This window comes from Bactrocera tryoni, unplaced genomic scaffold, assembly GCF_016617805.1.
Source record: "Bactrocera tryoni isolate S06 unplaced genomic scaffold, CSIRO_BtryS06_freeze2 scaffold_11, whole genome shotgun sequence".
NCBI lineage: Eukaryota > Metazoa > Arthropoda > Insecta > Diptera > Tephritidae > Bactrocera > Bactrocera tryoni.
Genome location: NW_024395824.1, coordinates 8,297,737 through 8,317,210, shown reverse-complemented (window position 1 = coordinate 8,317,210; position 19,474 = coordinate 8,297,737). Strand labels below are relative to the sequence as shown.

The following is a 19,474-nucleotide window of genomic DNA, read 5'->3' as shown; positions in this document are numbered from 1 at the left end:
ATCCACATCACACATAACTACAATACCACTGCATTTTCCACCACAGCAAAATGGGAACAAAAGGGGCGGAGAAACAAGTTGGGCTTCTTTCTTCTTTTTGCGATCCGCTGACGATAGCCGTGCGATTCCCCGCGAGCTCCAACTTTTACATATTGTGCGAACATCAATTTTATAATTCGAGTTAAATATATAAATTGTACATAAAGTTCAATAAAATACATTTTGTAAAATTTCTTGCGGAATTGTGTGTTGCCTCTTTTATATAATATTCCGAACGGTGAGTGCGAGGAAATTTCTCGAAAACAACACCCGCATACCCGCAAAACAAAAAAAAGAGACAAAAGTGGCAACATAGCTTTTGTCGATTTCCGCGGCTCGCAAAAATCTGCGGCAATTTGTTGGCTTGCTCATAAATTTTTACGATGGCTTATAAGCTGTTAGAGCGGCAAAGAAAGTGGTGACAAGCGGCGTTCGTTCGTTTGCTTTTTCGGCACAGTTCGCATTTTCTACTAACATTACGATATTGTAACGCTTTGTCGTCGCGTCGTTCTTTCGACAAATTCACTCTTTTGCTTCATTTAGACACATCAAAATAATCATTAGTGTTTAGTATACGCTTACATTTCTGAAGTACATGAAGTGCATTCAGCGATTTTTACGATTAGTAAAATTTTTCAACAAAGAAGTTCCATTAAATTTTGTGAGTGGAATTAAATTTCTGGTACCGAAATGTTTAGAATGTTGTAAAAGGCCTTCGATGATTGTTGTTTGTCACGGGCAATATTTTTGGTTGGTACAAATTATTAAAAGAGGATCGGGAACGCGTTGACGACGAACTACGTCCAGGACGGCCATCAACATCAACATGTCAATAAAATAAAGGAATTGGTGCCTGAAAACCGACGATTCATAGTAATAAATCTTTCTGATATCGATGAAATAGCCGAAGAATTATTGAAAACTATTTTGAAACATAATTTGGCCCTGAGAAAAGTGAAAGCACGAGGTTCCTGTTTTTCGAAAAACAGCGTCGGGTTAACGTCTGTACAACAGTGCCGTCCGACTACCAAGATGTCATGAAACGTACTATTACTGTTGGTGAGTCTTAGATCTATGCTTACGACCCAGAAACATACAATGAGTCGGCCGATTACCGTGACAAAGTCGAGCCGAAGATGAGAAAATCACGTCAAAGCAGGAAAAAAATCAAGGTTGTGTCGACAGTTTTTTCGATTATCGAGGTGTGGTGCACTCTGAATTCCTTCCGACCACGGCCAAACTGTCAACAAGAAATACTATTTGAGTGTTATGTGTCATTTGCGTTAAGTTATTCATAAAAAGAGGTCAGAATTTTGGGCTGTGTTTTTTGCACCACGATAATGCACCGTTGAATAGTACATAGATTTTGCATGAGTTTTTCGCAAAATTTTCAACCATTATCGCGCAACAACCACCGTATTCACCTGATTTAGCTCTGTGTGACTTCTGGCTATACAGCAAACTCAAACGACCGCTCCGGGGAATCCGTTTGGAGTCGAATGAAAGTCGATTAAACGTGAATCACCTAGCCCATGGAAAGCTATTCCGTAAATTGACTTCAGGAACTGTTTCGAGTATTGGAAAAAACGTTGACGCAAGTGTATTGAGGCCATTTAGGTTTACTTTGAGGGGATGACATAGATTCTGAAGAATAAATTTTGCATTTTAAGGTTATAAATAACGTCTTAATATGAGGAAAAAATAATAAGACTTATAGAGTTTATAAAACCCATATTCTTCTTCTTAATTGACGTAGAAACCGCTTAAGCGATTATTGCCGAGTTAACAACAACGCGCCAGTCGTTTCTTCTTTTCGCTACGTGGCGCCAATTTGATATTCCAAGCGAAGCCAGGTCCTTCTCCACTTGGTCCTTCCAACGGAGTGGAGGTCTTCCTCTTCCTCTGCTTCCCCCGGCGGGTACTTCGTCGAATATTTTCAGAGTTGGAGTGTTTTCGTCCATCCGGACAACATGACCTAGCCAGCGTAGCCGAAAGCCCATATATGTATATTAAATATTTAGAGAATAATATAAACCTTGCTTTATCATATATTTCAAAATATTTTATTGAAATCATCATGAAATAGGCCAATTTGAACACATAAACTGTGACAAAAAATTTTAAAGAAAACGTTAAATATTTTGTGACCCAGAAATTGTAAATAAAACGCAAAATATTTAATTATTCATCAAAATTTATTTTGTCGCTTTTAAAGTAATTCCCACCAGATGTAATACACTCAAGCCTTTTCCAACATTTGCAACGATTTTTGGTTAGAAATACAAAATTTTAAAGAAATTCTTTGTTCGACATTTTTATACATTGTAAAAATCGCAACGCACTACTGAGGTGTACCGACTTAAGCAGCTGCTGTAAACAAACTGGTTGACAGATCGCGCTCATACTCGTATTTGGCATGGTAATTAAAGACAGTTATATTTATCCGACAACGATAGAAAGGACGTTTGTAAAATTTTGTTTCAATTCAATTGCAAGACGCTGCATTGATCGAGAAGCCTCAAACTGGAGTTAATAGATAGTTCCTGGCAGTATTGCTTCTCTTACACTCTTCTCAAGCTTTCTCCTCCAGCGACTCCTTCTTATTCCATATCTCCCTGAAAGGTGTATGAGCAGGGAATAGACTGTCAGGGCTAGGCATGACAACCTGGTAATTTATTTTTTATTTAACAACGATCTCTAAATAGTGTTTCTTATATTTTTTCCGTTTAAAAGTTAAAAATGTTAATTATATATAGAATATCATTACTAAATTACTGTATACAATCAGGGTTTTCGTTTACTACTCCGTAGCAGCAAAATTTCTGAAATTATTGCTATGCTATTGCTACCGCTCTCACTTTGACGGGAGCCATAGCAGAACTATGTAAAATTATGTGCTCTGCTCTGCTCGGAGTTTTGTAATGTAAAAAACTATAGCTGTAGCAATAGCTAAAATGAAGGGCTGTGCTCTGCTCTGGCGTACCGGTAGCAAAAAAATTGGGAGCGGTATGAGAGCAGAGCTAATTAAAATTTTCATGTGCTACAGCTCTTGGAAAGTATGCTTCTTGGCCAGCTTAACTCAACTCACTTAGATAGTGCTAAAGACAATTTAAATTTAATTGAAGACGAGATAATTTATTTTTCTATACGCATAAGTTGTTGTTGTTTATTATTTTCTTATTTCTATTTATTTACTAGTTACTTAATTCATTAATTTGAATACTGGGACTAAATAACATAGGTTTGTAATTTTTATTTAATTTAAACACTGACTGAACAAAATACTTTTTTGATTTAGATTTTTTGTTTCTAAATAAAATATTGTTATTACATTGTTTTCTTTCAATTTAAATATTATGACAGAAAATAGCAAAAAAGAAAAAAACAACAAACACATTCGAGTAGTGCCCCAATCTGCATGAAAAAAAGTTTTTTGCTTAAAAAATCCGTATTGAAAGGGTTAAAGTTAAAAAAAAATTTCCTTGCTATAATTTCCATAATTATCAGGAAATTTATCCAGATGTTTGCGGAGATAGTCTATCTACTTCAAATTTGTTTATAGAGTCTGACAGTATGCCAGCACGTTTTGCACATTTTCTTTATAATTTGGTGAATTACCTAGGATGATCACAAATTTTCCTCACGATTCACTTCCAAGATCAGTTATAACTTTCATACAATCTGTATCTTTCAGTAATTGCTGTATTAGATATATCACCTTTCAGTTTTGCCATACTAAGTTCGGAAAGTCGCCACAAATCTCGCTAAAACAATATCCTTCTACGTCCACCGCTTTGACATTGTTTTATTACTTTTAAATTCATCATGTATTAAGTCACTGCTGAAGGATGCAGTCATGTGTAGAAGTTCACGCAAGTGAGGAAAGTTCTTTGATCGCCATTCACTTGGGAGTGGCCAGAAACGATTCTTTTACATATGGCTCAAGCAGTTCACGACTTCCGGTCATTGACCAAGTATCCTCTGAGTAGCGTAAGAACATCTATTTGAAGGCAAGCTAAAGTGAGAAGGCAAAACAACTCCTCCGTAGGGTTGTGCGCTGGGTTTGGGACTCACCACGTACAAAAACTCATCCAATGAAAAATTACTATCAGCCTCGGATGAAAGACCACCCGTGGTGGGAGAGAGACTCCGACGAATAGTGTCATTCCCCCCGGTTGATGAACGTCTAGCCACAATCCCCATCAAAGAGAAATTCTTCAACATATGGCTGATCTGCGAACACGCCCCGACAGAAGAAAGGGACGATGTGACCAAAGATACCTTGTATGAGCGATTGGAGCGCACATATGAGAGCTGCCCCCGCCACGATATCAAAATCGTGCTTGGCGACTTTAACGCCAGGGAGGGCAAAGAAGCTATCTTTGGCACTACGGTCAGTAAATTCAGTCTCTACGTGGAAACGTCCCCAAATGGGTTGAGGCTGATCGACTTGGCCGCGACCCAAAATATGGTTATCAGTAGTATTTAATTCCAGCATAAGAAAATTCATCAAGAAGAGATCGATAATGTTGCGATAGACGGAAGACACGTCTCCAGTGTTTTAGAAGTGCGTGCGCTCCGAGGTCCTAACATCGACTCGGACCACTACCTTGTTGCAGCTAAGATTCGCACCCGCCTCTGTGCAGCAAAAAACGCACGCCAACAAAGACAAGGAAGGTTCGACGTCGAGAAACTGCAATAAACCCAGACAGCCGAACGATTTTCCGGTATAAGGGAACTTTGGGACGGCATTTCAAACTCCTTACGTACAGCTGAAACCGAAACCATTGGTTTTCGGAAAGCGCAAAAGAACAGCTGGTACGATGAGGAGTGCCGTGTCGCATCGGAGAGAAAACAGGTTGCCTACCTCGCAACGTTACGATCGACCACAACACGTGCGGGATGGGATAGCTAACGAGAGTTGAAAAGGGAAGCGAAACGCATTTGCAGACAGGAAAAGAAAGAGGCCGAAATGCATGAGTATGAAGAGCTTGACATGCTGACCGACAAAGGTAATGCTCGAAAATTCTACGAAAAAATGCGGCGGCTAACAGAAGGTTTCAAGACCTGAGCATACCCTTGTATAATTCCCAGAGGTGATCTAGTTACCGATGCTGAGAGAACTCTAAAATTGTGGAGGAAACACTTCTCCAGCCTGCTGAATGGCTGTCAAAGTACAAGGCCAGGAGAAGGTGAACCTGATTTCTTAATCGATTACGATGGAGCAGACCTTCCATTGCGCGACCATGAATAAGTTCGGTAGCAGTTACCCGCCTGAAGAACAACAAAGCGGCGGGGGCTGATTGATTGCCGGCGGCGAAGAACTGATAAGGAGCATGTATCAGCTTCTTTGTTAAATATGGCCGGACAAAAGCATGCCCAACGATTGGAATTTAAGTGTCCTAAACATCGTGTATAAGGTTCTATCGACCGTATTGTGTGAAAGATAAAAGTCCACCGTCAACTGACTGATTGGACCTTATCAGTGTGGCTTTAGAGCTGGCAAATTAATAACCGACCAGATATTCACCATGCGCCAACTCTTGGAAAAGACCCGTAAAGGACCCGTAAAGGAGAATCGACACACACCACCTCTTCGTCGATTTCAGAGCTGCTTTCGACAGCACGAAAAGGAGCTGCATTTATTCCGCGATGTCTGAATTTGGTATCCCCGCAAAACTAAAACGGCTGTGTAAACTGACGATGAACAACACCAAAACCTCCGTCAGGACTGGGAAGGACCACTCCGAGCCATTCGATACCAAAGGATGTTTGAGACAATGCTGATTGGATGGCTCGGAGAGGTACTTCTTGATACTGACGGACGTAAGTTTACACAGCCGTATAAGTTCTGCGGGGATACCAAATTGAGACTCCCTTTCCCTTTCGTGCGACTTCTTCAATCTGATGCTGGAGAAAGTAATTCGAGCTGCAGTACTTAAACGAGCAGGTACAATTGATATCATTGGCCTCAACACCCGCGCCGTTAGTTCTGCTTTCTCCAGATCGGGCAAGGAAGCAAACCAAATGGGTATGGCAATGAACGAGGGCAAGACGAAATATCTCCTGTCTTCAAATAAACAGTCGTCGCACTCGCGACTTGGCCCTCATGTCACTGTTGACGGACATAACTTTGAAGTCGTAGATACTTTCGTCTATCTTGGAACTAGTATGAACACTACCAACAGTGTCAGCCTGGAAATCCAACGCAGGATAACTCTTGCCAAGAGGTGCTTCTTCGGACTGAGTAGGCATACGATGAAACGATCAGCACACTGACGACGACACTGACTTAGTTCAGCGAATTAAAAGACAGCAGCTACGCTGGCTGGGTCAAGTTGTACGAATGGACGAAAAAACTCCAGCTCTGAAAGTATTCGACGCAGTACCCGCCGGGGGAAGCAGAGGAATAGGAAAACCTCTACACCGTTGGAAGGACCTGGCTTCTCTTGGAATATCCAATTGTGGCCACGTAGCGAAAAGAAGAAACAACTGGGGCGCTGTTGTTAACTCGGCTATAATCGCATAAGTGGTGTCTACGCCATTAAAGGGAAGAAGAAGAAGAATTTAGTCACTGATTTAATTTTGAGAAAAGAACTGGAGATGTTTTACTCTATTATTCATCTTCATTAGTTGGCTGTACCGATATCTGGGTATTTCTGAGTAGTCAATGCGAATTACTTTTGAAACGAAAACGAATTTTACACTGAGTAAAACATGATATTTTGTGGAATGTAAAGCCTGATATCTAGACGTTTGATGATTAGTAAAATCTTAAAACTTTCGGCATATATTTTCACATATTTTCAGTAAGGAGTCTGAGAATAATTATCACAGGTATGCGTGAAACAGGAGTGCAAAACAGTTCTGACAAAAAAACTAAATTTTTATTATTAAAAAGCCGATAATTATCAATATATTAAATATGCAATTATATGGGTTCAGTTTCTACGGAAGCTATATGCTATAGTAATCTGATCTGAACAATTTTTTCGGATATTAGGTAATTACCTTAAGCAGTAATCCATGTCAAATTTCGTGAAGATACCGCGTCAAACGCCAAAGTTTTCCATACAAACCCTTGATTCCGATCTTTCAGTTTGTATGGCAGCTATATGTTATAGTGGTCCGATATCGGTAGTTCCGACAAATGAGCAGCTTCTTGAAGAGAAAATGGCGTTTACACAATTTCAAAACGATGTCTTAAATACTGAGGGTCTAGTTCGTATATATACAGACTGACAGACGGACGGACAGTCAGACAGACGGACATGGCTAAATCGACTCAGCACAACTATTGATCATTTATATATATACTTTATAGGGTCTCCGATACTTCCTTATGGGTGTTACAAACTTCGTGACAAACTTAGGATATATTAAGTTCAGGGTATAAAAAAAATTGTTTTTGTATAGCTGCAATCGATCAGCATGATGAGCTGATTCGAGTTAGCCATGCCAGCCTGTCTGTAAATATCCGAACTAATCCCTCAGTTTTTGAAGCATCGATCTGAAAGTAGGCACAGGTCCTGCTTCCTAAGAAGCTGCTCATTTGTTGTTACGGTAATATTGGACAATTGTAGCTTAAACCTCTCATACAAACTGAACGAACAAAACTTAGCTCTTGTATGACAAAACTTTTTATTTTACAAGATATTTTCACGAAATTTCCGTTGATTTTCTGTCCCTCGCAGCTATAAAGTAATTATTTAAAAAAATTTTCCAAATCGGGCGACTATAGCATATAGCTGTCATACACACTGAGTGATCAAATTCAATCCTTTTTATACCATTTTATGTTATAAAAGATGCACCCTTCACAGGTGCAACTGATTTTAACATTTTTCTTTTTTATAACTGTACTCTTGTACATATAAACGCAACAGGAAATTTATTTAGTTCGCTTAAATGTTATTACTTTTATATATTCCATCTTTGTTTGGCTACCCAAGTATATTTGTATTTCATTTATGAGAGTTATTTGTTCGATGTATCATTTATACCATATCTAATGTAATATTAATACTTTTCTATTTTCAGTTATTTAAAAATTTAATGTAGGTTAAGAGTAACGTTAACGAGCCTTGACATGCCTTGATGAATGTGCACAAAAGCATTTTTATATTATGTTAGATGGATGTTAGTATGGAAGCCTGAAATAGATAATATTCGACCGAATAAACCACGTCCAGCATGCAGGGAAGAAAATAAAGCAGCCGTAGTTGAGAGTGTACATGAAGACCGTGGAGAGTTACAAGAAGATCCGACGTTTTCGAGCAAAATTTTGTTCAGCGAGCAAAAAAGGTCGCATTTCATTAAGAAAAAACAATGGCTTGGTGTTGTTTATGGACCGGTGGTGGTGAGAGCGTAACTGTCAATGGTGACTTTTAGCGAAATGATAACCAACCTTTTTGATACCTGAAATTTAAGCTCGTGATCTCGGCGACATTAGGTTTCAACAAGATGGTGCCTCTTCCCACACATCGCATCAGTGAATGGATTTAGAGAGAGAGAGCACTACGGTGAGCAGATAATTTAACGTTATGGGCTGGTCGATTGGCTACCAAGATCGTGAGATATCACACCATTAGACTTTTTCCTGTGGGGATATGTAAAGTTTATGCGGACAATTCCGCCTCGATTCAGCCCTTGGAGCAAAATACCACGCGTGTTATTTGCCAGTTATCAGTCGAAATGATCGAACGAGTCATCGAAAGTTGAACTCAACGGATGGACTATTTAAGGCGTAACCGTGGCCAACATTTGAAAGAGATAATCTTCAAAAAATTAATTCCAAGGAATGTGCTTTCAAATGATAATAAACATCACCATTAAATTAGTAGTTTCTGTGTTTTTTCTTTTAAAAAAAGTACGGAAGTTTGAAATGGGTCAGCCTTTTACATTAGAGGGAGCCAAAAACGAATGTTTTTTTTTTCGTTTCGCTCTCTCAAAAGACAATTGAAAGTGAGATATAAAGTTTTCTATTTGATAAAAAAAATTTAAAACCGTAATAAATATATACTTGGTGAGCTATTTTTAGAGCTATCTTTCAACCAGTTTTTCAGAGTACGGAGCAAAAAAAAACATTAGTTTTTTTATCTACCCTAATGTACACTTCTACTAATATTGCAAACAGAAATTTTAACAAACTGATACATACATACATATATGTACGAGGTGCATTCCAAAGTAAACAGGACTTCAAAAAAACGAGAACAAATGGTTTTTTCGGCAAAATCAATTTATTTTATTCAAAATAGTCTCCTTCTGCTTCAATACTGCTCTTTGCACGGTCCAAAAGCATGTCGAACGAGTGTTTTAGCTCGTTGGCCGGTATGGCCGTCAGTATGCCGGCGCAAGCCTTTTGAATGGCCGTCTACGTCTGCATAACGCTTTCATTTTAAGGGCAAATGCATTTTTCCGAAAAGGGAAAATATGCACGGTGCCATATCGGGCGAATACGTACCGTTCGCAAGCCTAAATGTTCGGTCAAAATGCGATAAATCGATGTTTTGGAGATGTTCAATTCCATTTTCATGAATTTCAATGATGATTTCGGCTGCTTTTCGATGAATTCACGCACAGTGATCGTCATTTATGTCCTTACGACCACTTGGAAAACGTTGAAACCAATCGTGTACTCTGCTACGGGATAAGCAATCATCGCCATAAACTTGTTTCATCAATTAAAACGTTTCGCAAAAAGTTAACAAAATTTAATGTTAGCTCTTTGTTCGAAGCTCATTTTCGCACCGATAACACAAACATATTGACACTTAAAACGCAATAACTTCACTTGCAATCGATGAAATGTCATGAAACTCTCACTGGAAATTCGATAAAGATGGCAGATTCTAACGCACTAGTCGACATATAGATGGCTACGAGGGGGCGCTAGATTCGAAAAGTTTACTTTGGAACGCACCTTGTATGCCGTGAACAATGTAGTGGAGTCGCATTACACATATATATAAATATACACAAACTTTTCTTTGATTTTCTTATATATGTAGTATATGTCATGCCAAGTTATGTAATGTATGTAAACACACTAATTGGTATAAATTTAAATGTATAGTGAATAAAGTCGACCCAAAGTTTAAGCACATATCGACAATCGACAGGCGTTGAGTTGTACTGTGAGGTTGAAGATGTCACAAATATACACCCAACTCTTTTTTTACACGGTTTCTTTTTCCACAGTTTCACGGTCGAAATTTTTTTTTTGTTTTATAAAAAATTTTTAATCTAGTACAGTTTCAAAATCTTGTAATTAGGTTGGTTTTTATCGCACTTAGTATAAAAAAACCTTGTAAATATTATAAACAGTGCATTATGCCTAAGATACGTGCTGTCGCTTTGGAAAGTATCTGAAGTCATAATGATACCTAAGCCGGGTAAGCCAGTACACGATATTACATCATATAGACCAATTTCGCTGCTGCCAGATTTTTCTAAAAACTTTGAAACTGTACTCATAAATAGGCTCAAACCAATAATCGTTCATAAACAATCGTTCAACACATCAATATGGCTTCCGTGACCACCATTCAACAATTGACCAAGTACACCGAATCGTTAATTTCGTTGTAAATACTATTGATAAAAAGAACGTTTGTACGGCGGCCTTCTTATACGTGTCTCAAGCTTTTGACAAAGTTTGGCATACGGGACAAATACATGCTACCCAAACAATTTTGCGAAATAATTGCTTCATATTAAAAAGATACATACTAAACAAGAGGATGCATACTCAAACTTGCAACCGATTGAAGCGGGTGTTCCCCAGGGAAGCGTGTTGGGGCCAATGCTTTATTTACTTTTTACCAGTGACCTTCCATCTGACTCTAGTTATATGACAGAGACATTTGCGGATGACACAGATTTGTTAGCAGCTGGAGAGTCAACTTCGATCAGCTGTCAAAGTTCAGAAGGTTTTGACATTTAACAATTGGAAATGTGGGATGGCCAGATTGAAACCTTAACAAGAAAAAAACGTTAAATTCGGCTGCACCGAAGCTAATATAGTCTTCGCAGGTGCATTTCTTTTAGTAAATATGTGTCCAGTTTGTATGGAAGTTATATGCTATAGTAATCCGATCTGAACAATTTTTCGGAGATTATGTTATTACCTTAAGCAGTAATCCATGTCAAACTCGTGAAGATACCACGTCAGATGCGAAAATTTTCCATACAAGCCCTTGATTCCGATCGTTCGGTTTATATGGCAGCTATATGCTTTAGTGAGCCGATCTGAACAATTTCTTTCAATATTACATTATTTCTATAAATAATAACTCATGCGAAATTTCGTGAAGATATATCGTCAAATGAGGAAGTTTCCCATGCAAGCATTTGATTCTGATCATTCAGTTTGATGGCAGCTATGTATATGCTATAGTTAACTGATCTGAAAAATTTCTTCGGAGATTACATTGTTGCCTTAGAAAATAATTTATACTAAATGTCGTGAATATATCTTGTCAAATGCAAAAGATTTCCATACCATCACTAGATTCCGATCGTTCAGTTCGTATAGCAGCTATATACCAAGCCGATCTGAATAAATTCTTCGTATATTGCAATATTATCTTAGAAAATAGCATGTGCCAACTTTTGTGAAGATACATTGTCAAATGTGAAAGTTTTCCACACAAGAACTTGATTCCGATCGTTCAGTTTGTATGGCAGCTATATGTTATAGTTGTCCGATATCGATAGTTCCGACAAACAAGCAGCTTCTTGAAGAGAAAATGGCGTTTAAATAATTTCAAAACGATGTCTTAAAAACTGAGGGACTAGTTCGTATATATACAGACAGACGGACGGACGGACAGACAGACAGACGGGCATGGCTAAATCGACTCAGCTCAACATACTGATCATTTATATATATATAGTACTTTATAGGGTCTCCGACGCTTCCTTCTGGGTGTTACAAACTTCGTGACAAACTTAATATACCCTGTTCAGGGTACAAATTTGTTAACGGAGGGATTTGTTGCCTCGCTCTAGACCACTAAATAAAATGTAAAACAACGATAATTAAAGAAAACACGAAATATAAATATAATTGATGAAATGTTTTGTCATGTAATGCATTATTAATTGGAAAATGTTATAAAAAATTTTGCAGGAATAGTTGGACATCCCTTTATCCCTGACAGAATGGTTGCGGCAATATTGATATTGTACACAAATTAAAGAGCGGAAATTTACTTCATATCGGAATTGTACAGTTGTGTGAACAAACAAAGGTAAACAGAATTTGGAGGTTTTAGAGCTTCGCATAAATTTTTTTTATTTACCTTTGAATGGTGGGAAATAATAATCACAGGAGGATGGAGTCATATGTAGAAGTTCACGCAAGTGAGGAAAGTTCTCTGATCGCCATTCACTTGGGAGTGGCCAGAAACGATTTTTTTACATATGACTCAAGCAGCTCACTACTTCCGGTTTTTGACCAAGTATCCTCTGGGTAGCCTAAGAACGTCTGTTTGAAGAAAACAGCACATTTTAAAACTTCATCTATATATATAAAATTAAGCGGCAAAACTTCCTGTTCGCATACTCCTCCTAGACGGCTTGACCGATTTCAATGAAATTTTCAGGGGTGATTGGGGTCTGTTTGGAGGGTGCACATAAGAAATTTAAGGTGTGTATCATTGCACGTTTTGCAAAAAACAAAAAAAAAATAATAATACATCCCGCCTATACAAATTCTCATGAAATTGTTATTGTTTTGTAAGTGCTTCCATGCGGTTGGCAAATACACTGTTGGTGGGTCTTATTGCATATGCGTGTGTGGGTAAAATACATAGTTTAAGATGTAGTTTTAGGTTAATTTTTCAATTTTTATTTATGTACTTCAAATATGCATACTGAATGCAAGAACATTGCTATATTCCGAAATACCACAATATTTCACTTGGAATCCATCATCGAAAACATTTCAACAACGAAAGCAAGGGGAGCGTGTTGACGGTTATCCAAATGTCCGTAAACCCGATGCCATAAGACGCATTTACACCATCCATCCGAACAACGCCGAATGTTTCTATTTGCGTCTGCTATTAGTCAACGTGCACGGACCAAGATCATTTGATGATTTGAAAACTGTTGACGGTCAGTTGTGTGCGACGCATCGTGAAGCATGTCCGCGATTGCATTTGTTAGAAGATGATATGCATTGGGACACCGCACTTCATGACGCATCACTCACACCTCATCCAAAACAATACAAAAATACGCGTACTATTCGCCATAATAATATCTACATGCCTTCTGTCAAATCCGCAAGAACTGTGGAATAAGTACAAAGACTGCATGACCGAGGACTTATTAATTTTGGCGCGTCATCGAGCATCGGACGCAGACTTGCTATATACATTACAAATGTATAATGATGCTTTGATATTGGTTGAAGATCTGTGCCTTACAATTGCGAATAAGGCATTAGCGCAACTTGGCATATGACCATGAGCTTCAATGTGAACAACAATACGATTGCAATGAATTGCGTGCTTTCATACAAGCTAAAATTACCAAATTGAATATTCAGCAGAAAAATGCTTATGATAAGATTAAACGAGCATTTGACAATAAATTCTACTTTCTGGATGCGCCCGGTGGTTTCTGATCTTTTTGATTCTTGCTACTATACGGTCACTGCAGAAAATTGCGCTGGCAATTGCTTCGTCAGGCATCGCTGCTACTCTACTTAATGGCGGCCGAACAGCACATTCTGCGTTGAAATTACCGTTGAACATCCAAGTCGTTGAAACACCAACGTGCAACATATCGAGGAATTCAACAATGGCAAAAGTTTTGCGAGGAGCTGGAATAGTTACGCCAAAAGCAACAACTTTTTGGCGGAGCATTAGTCTTATTATCCGGCGATTTTCGGCAACTTTGTCAGTCATTCCTCGATCAAATCCTGCCGACGAAATAAACGCATGTTTAAAATCGTCAGTTTTGTGGAGACATGTTCAAAGGCTGACTCTTACCATCAACATGCGAGTGCAATTGCAAAATGGTCGATCCGCAGCGGCGTTTTCGAAGCAGTTGTTGGACATTGGCGAAGGCAAAATAGAATCGATGATACCGGTTTGATCACATTGCCGAACAACTTTTGTACACTTTTACAATCGAAAGAAGAATTGATTGAAAGTGTATTTCCGAATATTGTTCAACACTATCAACGCCACGATTATTTAAGTGAACACGCAATATTGGCACCGAAAAATGTACACGTCAACGAAATCAATTTTGCCATTCAAGAAAAACTGCCAGGAGAAGCTACAACATATACATCGATTGATAGCGTTTTAAATCAAGATGAAGTAGTCAATTATCCAACTGAATTCTTGAACTCTTTGGATCCCCCCGGTCTGCCACCGCATCGTTTGGTCCTGAAAGCCGGTTCACCCATTATACTTCTACGAAATCTGAAGCCACCGACTTTGTGTAATGGCACAAGACTTTCAGTCAAAAATTGTGGCCAAGTTTGATTGAAGCAACAATACTAAATGGCAAGGCAGCAGGTGAAGTTGTACTCTTACCACGCATTCCCATGATTCCAACGGACATGCCGTTTGAATTTAAGCGCTTGCAGTTCCCAGTACGTCTTGCCTTTGCGATGACCATCAACAAATCGCAAGGCTAAACGTTTCAAGTGTGCGGCGTCAATGTGGAAGAACCGTGCTTCTCCCACGGCCAATTGCTCAAGAGTGGGAACACCAAGGTGCTTATTCATTTACGCGCCAGGTGGAAAAACCAAAAATGTGTTTACCAATATGTTTAATAAATGTTTTATAAATAAGTAACAGTTTTACAACAATAAATAAAACTCAAAGTAAAAACCCTTAAGAGTTTTAATCGATTTAGGTGTTGCTAAACGCACAGGGTAACAGCTAGTAATATTATATTGTTGTTCCTGATAATGGTCACGATGCCACTTGCAAAAAATTCATTTTAGTTATAATTGGGAAATCTTTTCTCAAGTCGTGGGCTCTTATACGCACATACGCAAGGCAGTTTTATATACATATATCTACATATATAAAAAAGAAAAGATACTTGTGACCATAATATATATTTTTTAAACATATTGCAGTTCCATTTAAAGAAAATGCTTATATAAATATATGATTTTTGATATTTTTCAGTTTGGTAATTTTACCAAAATACTGAGGTTTTTTTCTATAATTGTTTTATCAGTGGCGTAGCTACAACTTCGGGCGCCGGGTGCCAAGGATGTTCTGCCGCCCCCCTTTATCTACCTACCTACAAGTTTCATGAGGTGGTTCGAACAAAAGTGAATTTTTACAAAATATCTTCGATATTAAGTTTATAAAATTTAGGAACTAGAAGCCACGCAGAATCTGAAGTTCCAAAATTCTCACAATACAGTTTTTGAGGAAATTGATAGTAAATTTACAAGACATCTTATTAAAAGCCATAGAAAAAACCCATTTTCGCCTTATATCTTGTACACTTTTGACACAATTTGCAGGAATTTTTGCCCGAATAGGAGTTTTTAAATACAATTTTTGAAAATTTGGAGAAATAAAAGTATTTGTTACATTCAAAGCATAGGGTAACTGTGAGAGTGACACGTCGCTAGACAAAGCTAGAAAAGTGCATCTTTAAGTTCTATCACTATTTTTAAGAAAGATATAATAATTAATATTATTCATTTTAAAAAACAGCGAATATCGTTTTGCCGCCCCAAAAACGTTGCGCCCAGGGCGACGGACCGACCCCCCCCCCACCCCTCCTAGCTATGCCACTGTGTTTAATTAAATTTTGAAGGTGTAAGTTGCCTCTGGAAATGTATTAAAATAATAATACGCACTTTGGAAAGGGAACACATATTTTCAAAAATATAAAAAATCATCAAATAAAAATATATTTGCGCGGTATGGCATTATTAATTCAAAGTGGTTAAGCATACAAATATAATACAAATGCTAATAGGTGTGTGCTGAGCGTTTGTTTGTGCATATGGATGTGTTTGAAGAAACAGTGGTTCATAAACTGAAGTTGTTATAATTTAAATGTGCATAAATGTTATCAGCGCGTGAAAACAGTGTCCAAAATTTAAGAAGAAAAATTAACTAATTTAATGTAAAATGAGAAAAAAATGTCTGTATGTCAGGACAGCTCTGGCAGCATACAATGTCTGCTATTTAAAAAACATGTTCGGATGAAGAAATGCAACATTCAAAGGCATTACGAAGCGCAACACGAATAATATGATCGGTATACAGGTGAATTATGATTATCTGGAATATTGTACTTTTAGAAGTGTTTTGTTGATAGTAACTGTGCAATCCTTGTTAGCTATGCGATTGCACTTAAAATGGTTTTAGGTAACCACTCATTTTTCGGTGGAGATTTCATTAAAGAATGCATTTTGGAAGCAACTGGAACTTTAAACAAAGAACATCTTCCGAAATATTTATTACACTTTTTATTATTTGTTTTACATTTTATAAATTTATGGTGGTTATAAAGAAACTTAAAATTGTTAGGCAATTTTACAATTGTTACCCACAGTGCAACTACCCATATATACGATCGCTCTCATTTGTAAACGAGGAGTGGTAAAATACGTTGCTCTCAATTCCCTCTTCATGTTTTCCCGCGTTGATACTTTCATCTAGCCCTGTGCCCGAACGGTGCAAAATGCCACTGAAGCGCTGAACACATAGAGAGCGACAGACTGCAAACCACATCTGTCAAATATTAAATTACACACGTTCTTAGGGGCAGTGTTATTTTGACAGCTGCACGACTACACGACTGCAGGCCGACGGTTGTCGTTCTCGCTAACTTCAATATCCTCCTATATTTGCCAACGACAGTAGGACGACAGTAGAGTTGACAGTAGAATGGAAGATAGAAAGAGGATGTAGAGGGTGATGCCACTAATATGTAAAATGTAAAATTATTCACAGCTCTAACAAACTTGAAGTTATTTTACAAATAAAAGCATAAAATAGCTATATTATAGCTCTATTATATCATTTGTAATAACAATTGATAATTTAAAGCAAAAATATTGACCTATTTACTTATATTTTGCATAAAAAATTTCACTTTGAGCAAAATATTAAAATTTCATTGAAGTGAAAGGAATTAGTATGGCCACAACGAAATTGTGTACATGCAAAATGGACAACTGAGTTGTTTTGTGTACATGCCGGCCATTGTGTTGTTGTTGCTTCTCAAAATGTACATGCAGTAAGATGAACAACGACGTTTTCAGTTCACTGTCGTGCTGCTGCAGTCTGTCGCAGTCATTGTGTTCACCACTTGAGGGCTAATATGCCGACCTCTTATGTATATCATAGTCAGGAATCATACAAGTGCAAAACCAAAAATTCGAGTTGCTTTTTTTTGAAAAATAATACTTTTAAAGGGTACTAAAACGAACTATTCTCTAAAAATATTACTACGTCCAATTATACAACCATAAATGTAATGCGCTATTTTAATAGACTTCATTGATTTAATTTGCAATTTGCTATAAGAATATTTAATTTCAACGAATATTATTAATGCTTGTTTTTATTTGATCCCACTGTATGTAACTACAACTTAAAGGCAATGTTTATATATTTTTGAAACAGTTTGGATTTAGTACATTCTCAAGCAGTATTTGAATATTTGGTATCTCGTTCCAAACGACCATGGAAGAAATGCTCCAAAATAAAGCTTGTCAGCGACTAGTTTCGCTTGTGACTAACACTAAGTGATATATTAATACAACTTCACTGCTGGATACTGCCAATGGGGCGATATGCTTGGGGCAAGAAATAAATTAAATAAAAATTTTACAATTATTTAAGAGAAAAACACTTTTTACAATTTTTTACACAAATGTGTATATATGTATATATGTGCTAGGTATAAAAAAGTTTTGTGCTTTTATTTTACTTGTCAAAGCAAGTTTGAGTATACAAATGTGCCCACATGAAAACTGCATAATAATAAATACAAGAAAACATGTTAACTTCGGTTGAATGGAAGCTATAATACCGTTCACAAATAAAATAGTTTTCCATGCAACAACTTGCTTAGGAATTGATCGACCAGTTTGCATGACAGCTAATTGGTGTAGTAGTCTGATCTGAACAACTTTGTGTACAAACTTTTAGATCAATATTTCAAAAACTTACCAACTAGCTGGCGTACATACAGACGGACAGAAGGATGATTAATTTATTGCATTGTAAATAGGTACATAGTGCATTTTCTTATACTAGCTTTAATTTCTTCAACTAGAAAAAACGTGAGCTAACCAATTAAACGACTCCTATTGTTAAATGTCTGATAACTTTTCAATCAATTAAAATTTTTTTTTGGAAAAGGTGTGTATATACATACGTATATATGTTATTACGTTTGTATTATAAGTTGCAGCAATTTTGAGTTAGAAAGACGGTTGGGATTTTTCATTCATAGGCACACATGTTAGTATATCCTTACCTCGCAACACATCAGCTGGTATCAGGCGCTTATAAATTTTTATTTCTCTATCAGTGTTTCTTTGACTGGTCGTCTTATCGTCCTGGCTGGCAACACATACGAGTAATGCACAAGCAACTATCAAAAAGGCTTTCATTTTTTCTCAACTAAATAATAATTTTAAAAACCTTCAATAGACTTTCACTAATTTCAAATGGCTTTGATTGTACCGGCGTAGTTTACTATTGGTAAAAAAAAATTATATAATTTAAGAATTTATATTATTTTGTGTATATAAGTATATGTGGCAGTTATGTGTGCTACGTTACACAAAACAAAGATTTGGTCGGTTATGACGAATAGAGTAGTAACGATCGCAGATTAAGAAGTGTTCGTATCCGAAGCTCTACCAAACCGTATTTAACAAGCAACTGTTGCAGGTGAAAGTGTGTACTGAATTAAATTTAAAAATAGTGCAAAGACTGGTATTTATAGGCAGAGCTTAGTCTGAGCCGCAGACAGTAAACACCACAGATATACAGCTTTAATGGTTGAAAATAAATGTATCTTACCAAAATGAGCACAACACATCTATATTCACCATAATTTATCCATCACACATCGGTGTATACATGCACATATACATATACTATGTATATATATGTATATATTTGTGAATAGCAATGTTTGAACGTCCCTGCCAACCACGGCTACCCACTTGTGTCAAAAATTTCAATACAACTACACATTTTTTCTCTATGCACCAACACCAACGCACATTTTCGGGCTATTTTTTGTTTACCTAAATGCGATGAAAAAAGTTTCTTCCATTTCTTGATTTATTTGAATGAGTGCGAAGGAGAAAACATAATTGTCAATAGTGCCAAAAGAAAATCCCAAAATGGGTAATAAAAAAACGACTGAAAGACGCATGTCATTCGTGATCGTACCATTGTAAAAG

At 37.2% G+C, this 19,474-nt stretch overlaps 1 protein-coding gene across 1 annotated transcript in view; it reads right to left on the bottom strand.

Annotated features, from left to right (window-relative positions):
• Positions 1-18,996, bottom strand: part of LOC120779682 — a 35,179-nt gene extending 16,183 nt beyond the window's left edge. The window contains exons 1-2 of the mRNA XM_040112040.1: positions 18,843-18,996; positions 18,535-18,755 (exon numbers count right to left, since the gene is read on the bottom strand). Of these exons, the coding sequence (XP_039967974.1) occupies positions 18,535-18,670 (136 nt within the window). The 5' untranslated portion in view covers positions 18,671-18,755; positions 18,843-18,996. The remainder of the gene's footprint in view (positions 1-18,534; positions 18,756-18,842) is intronic.
• Positions 18,997-19,474: the final 478 nt, after the last annotated feature.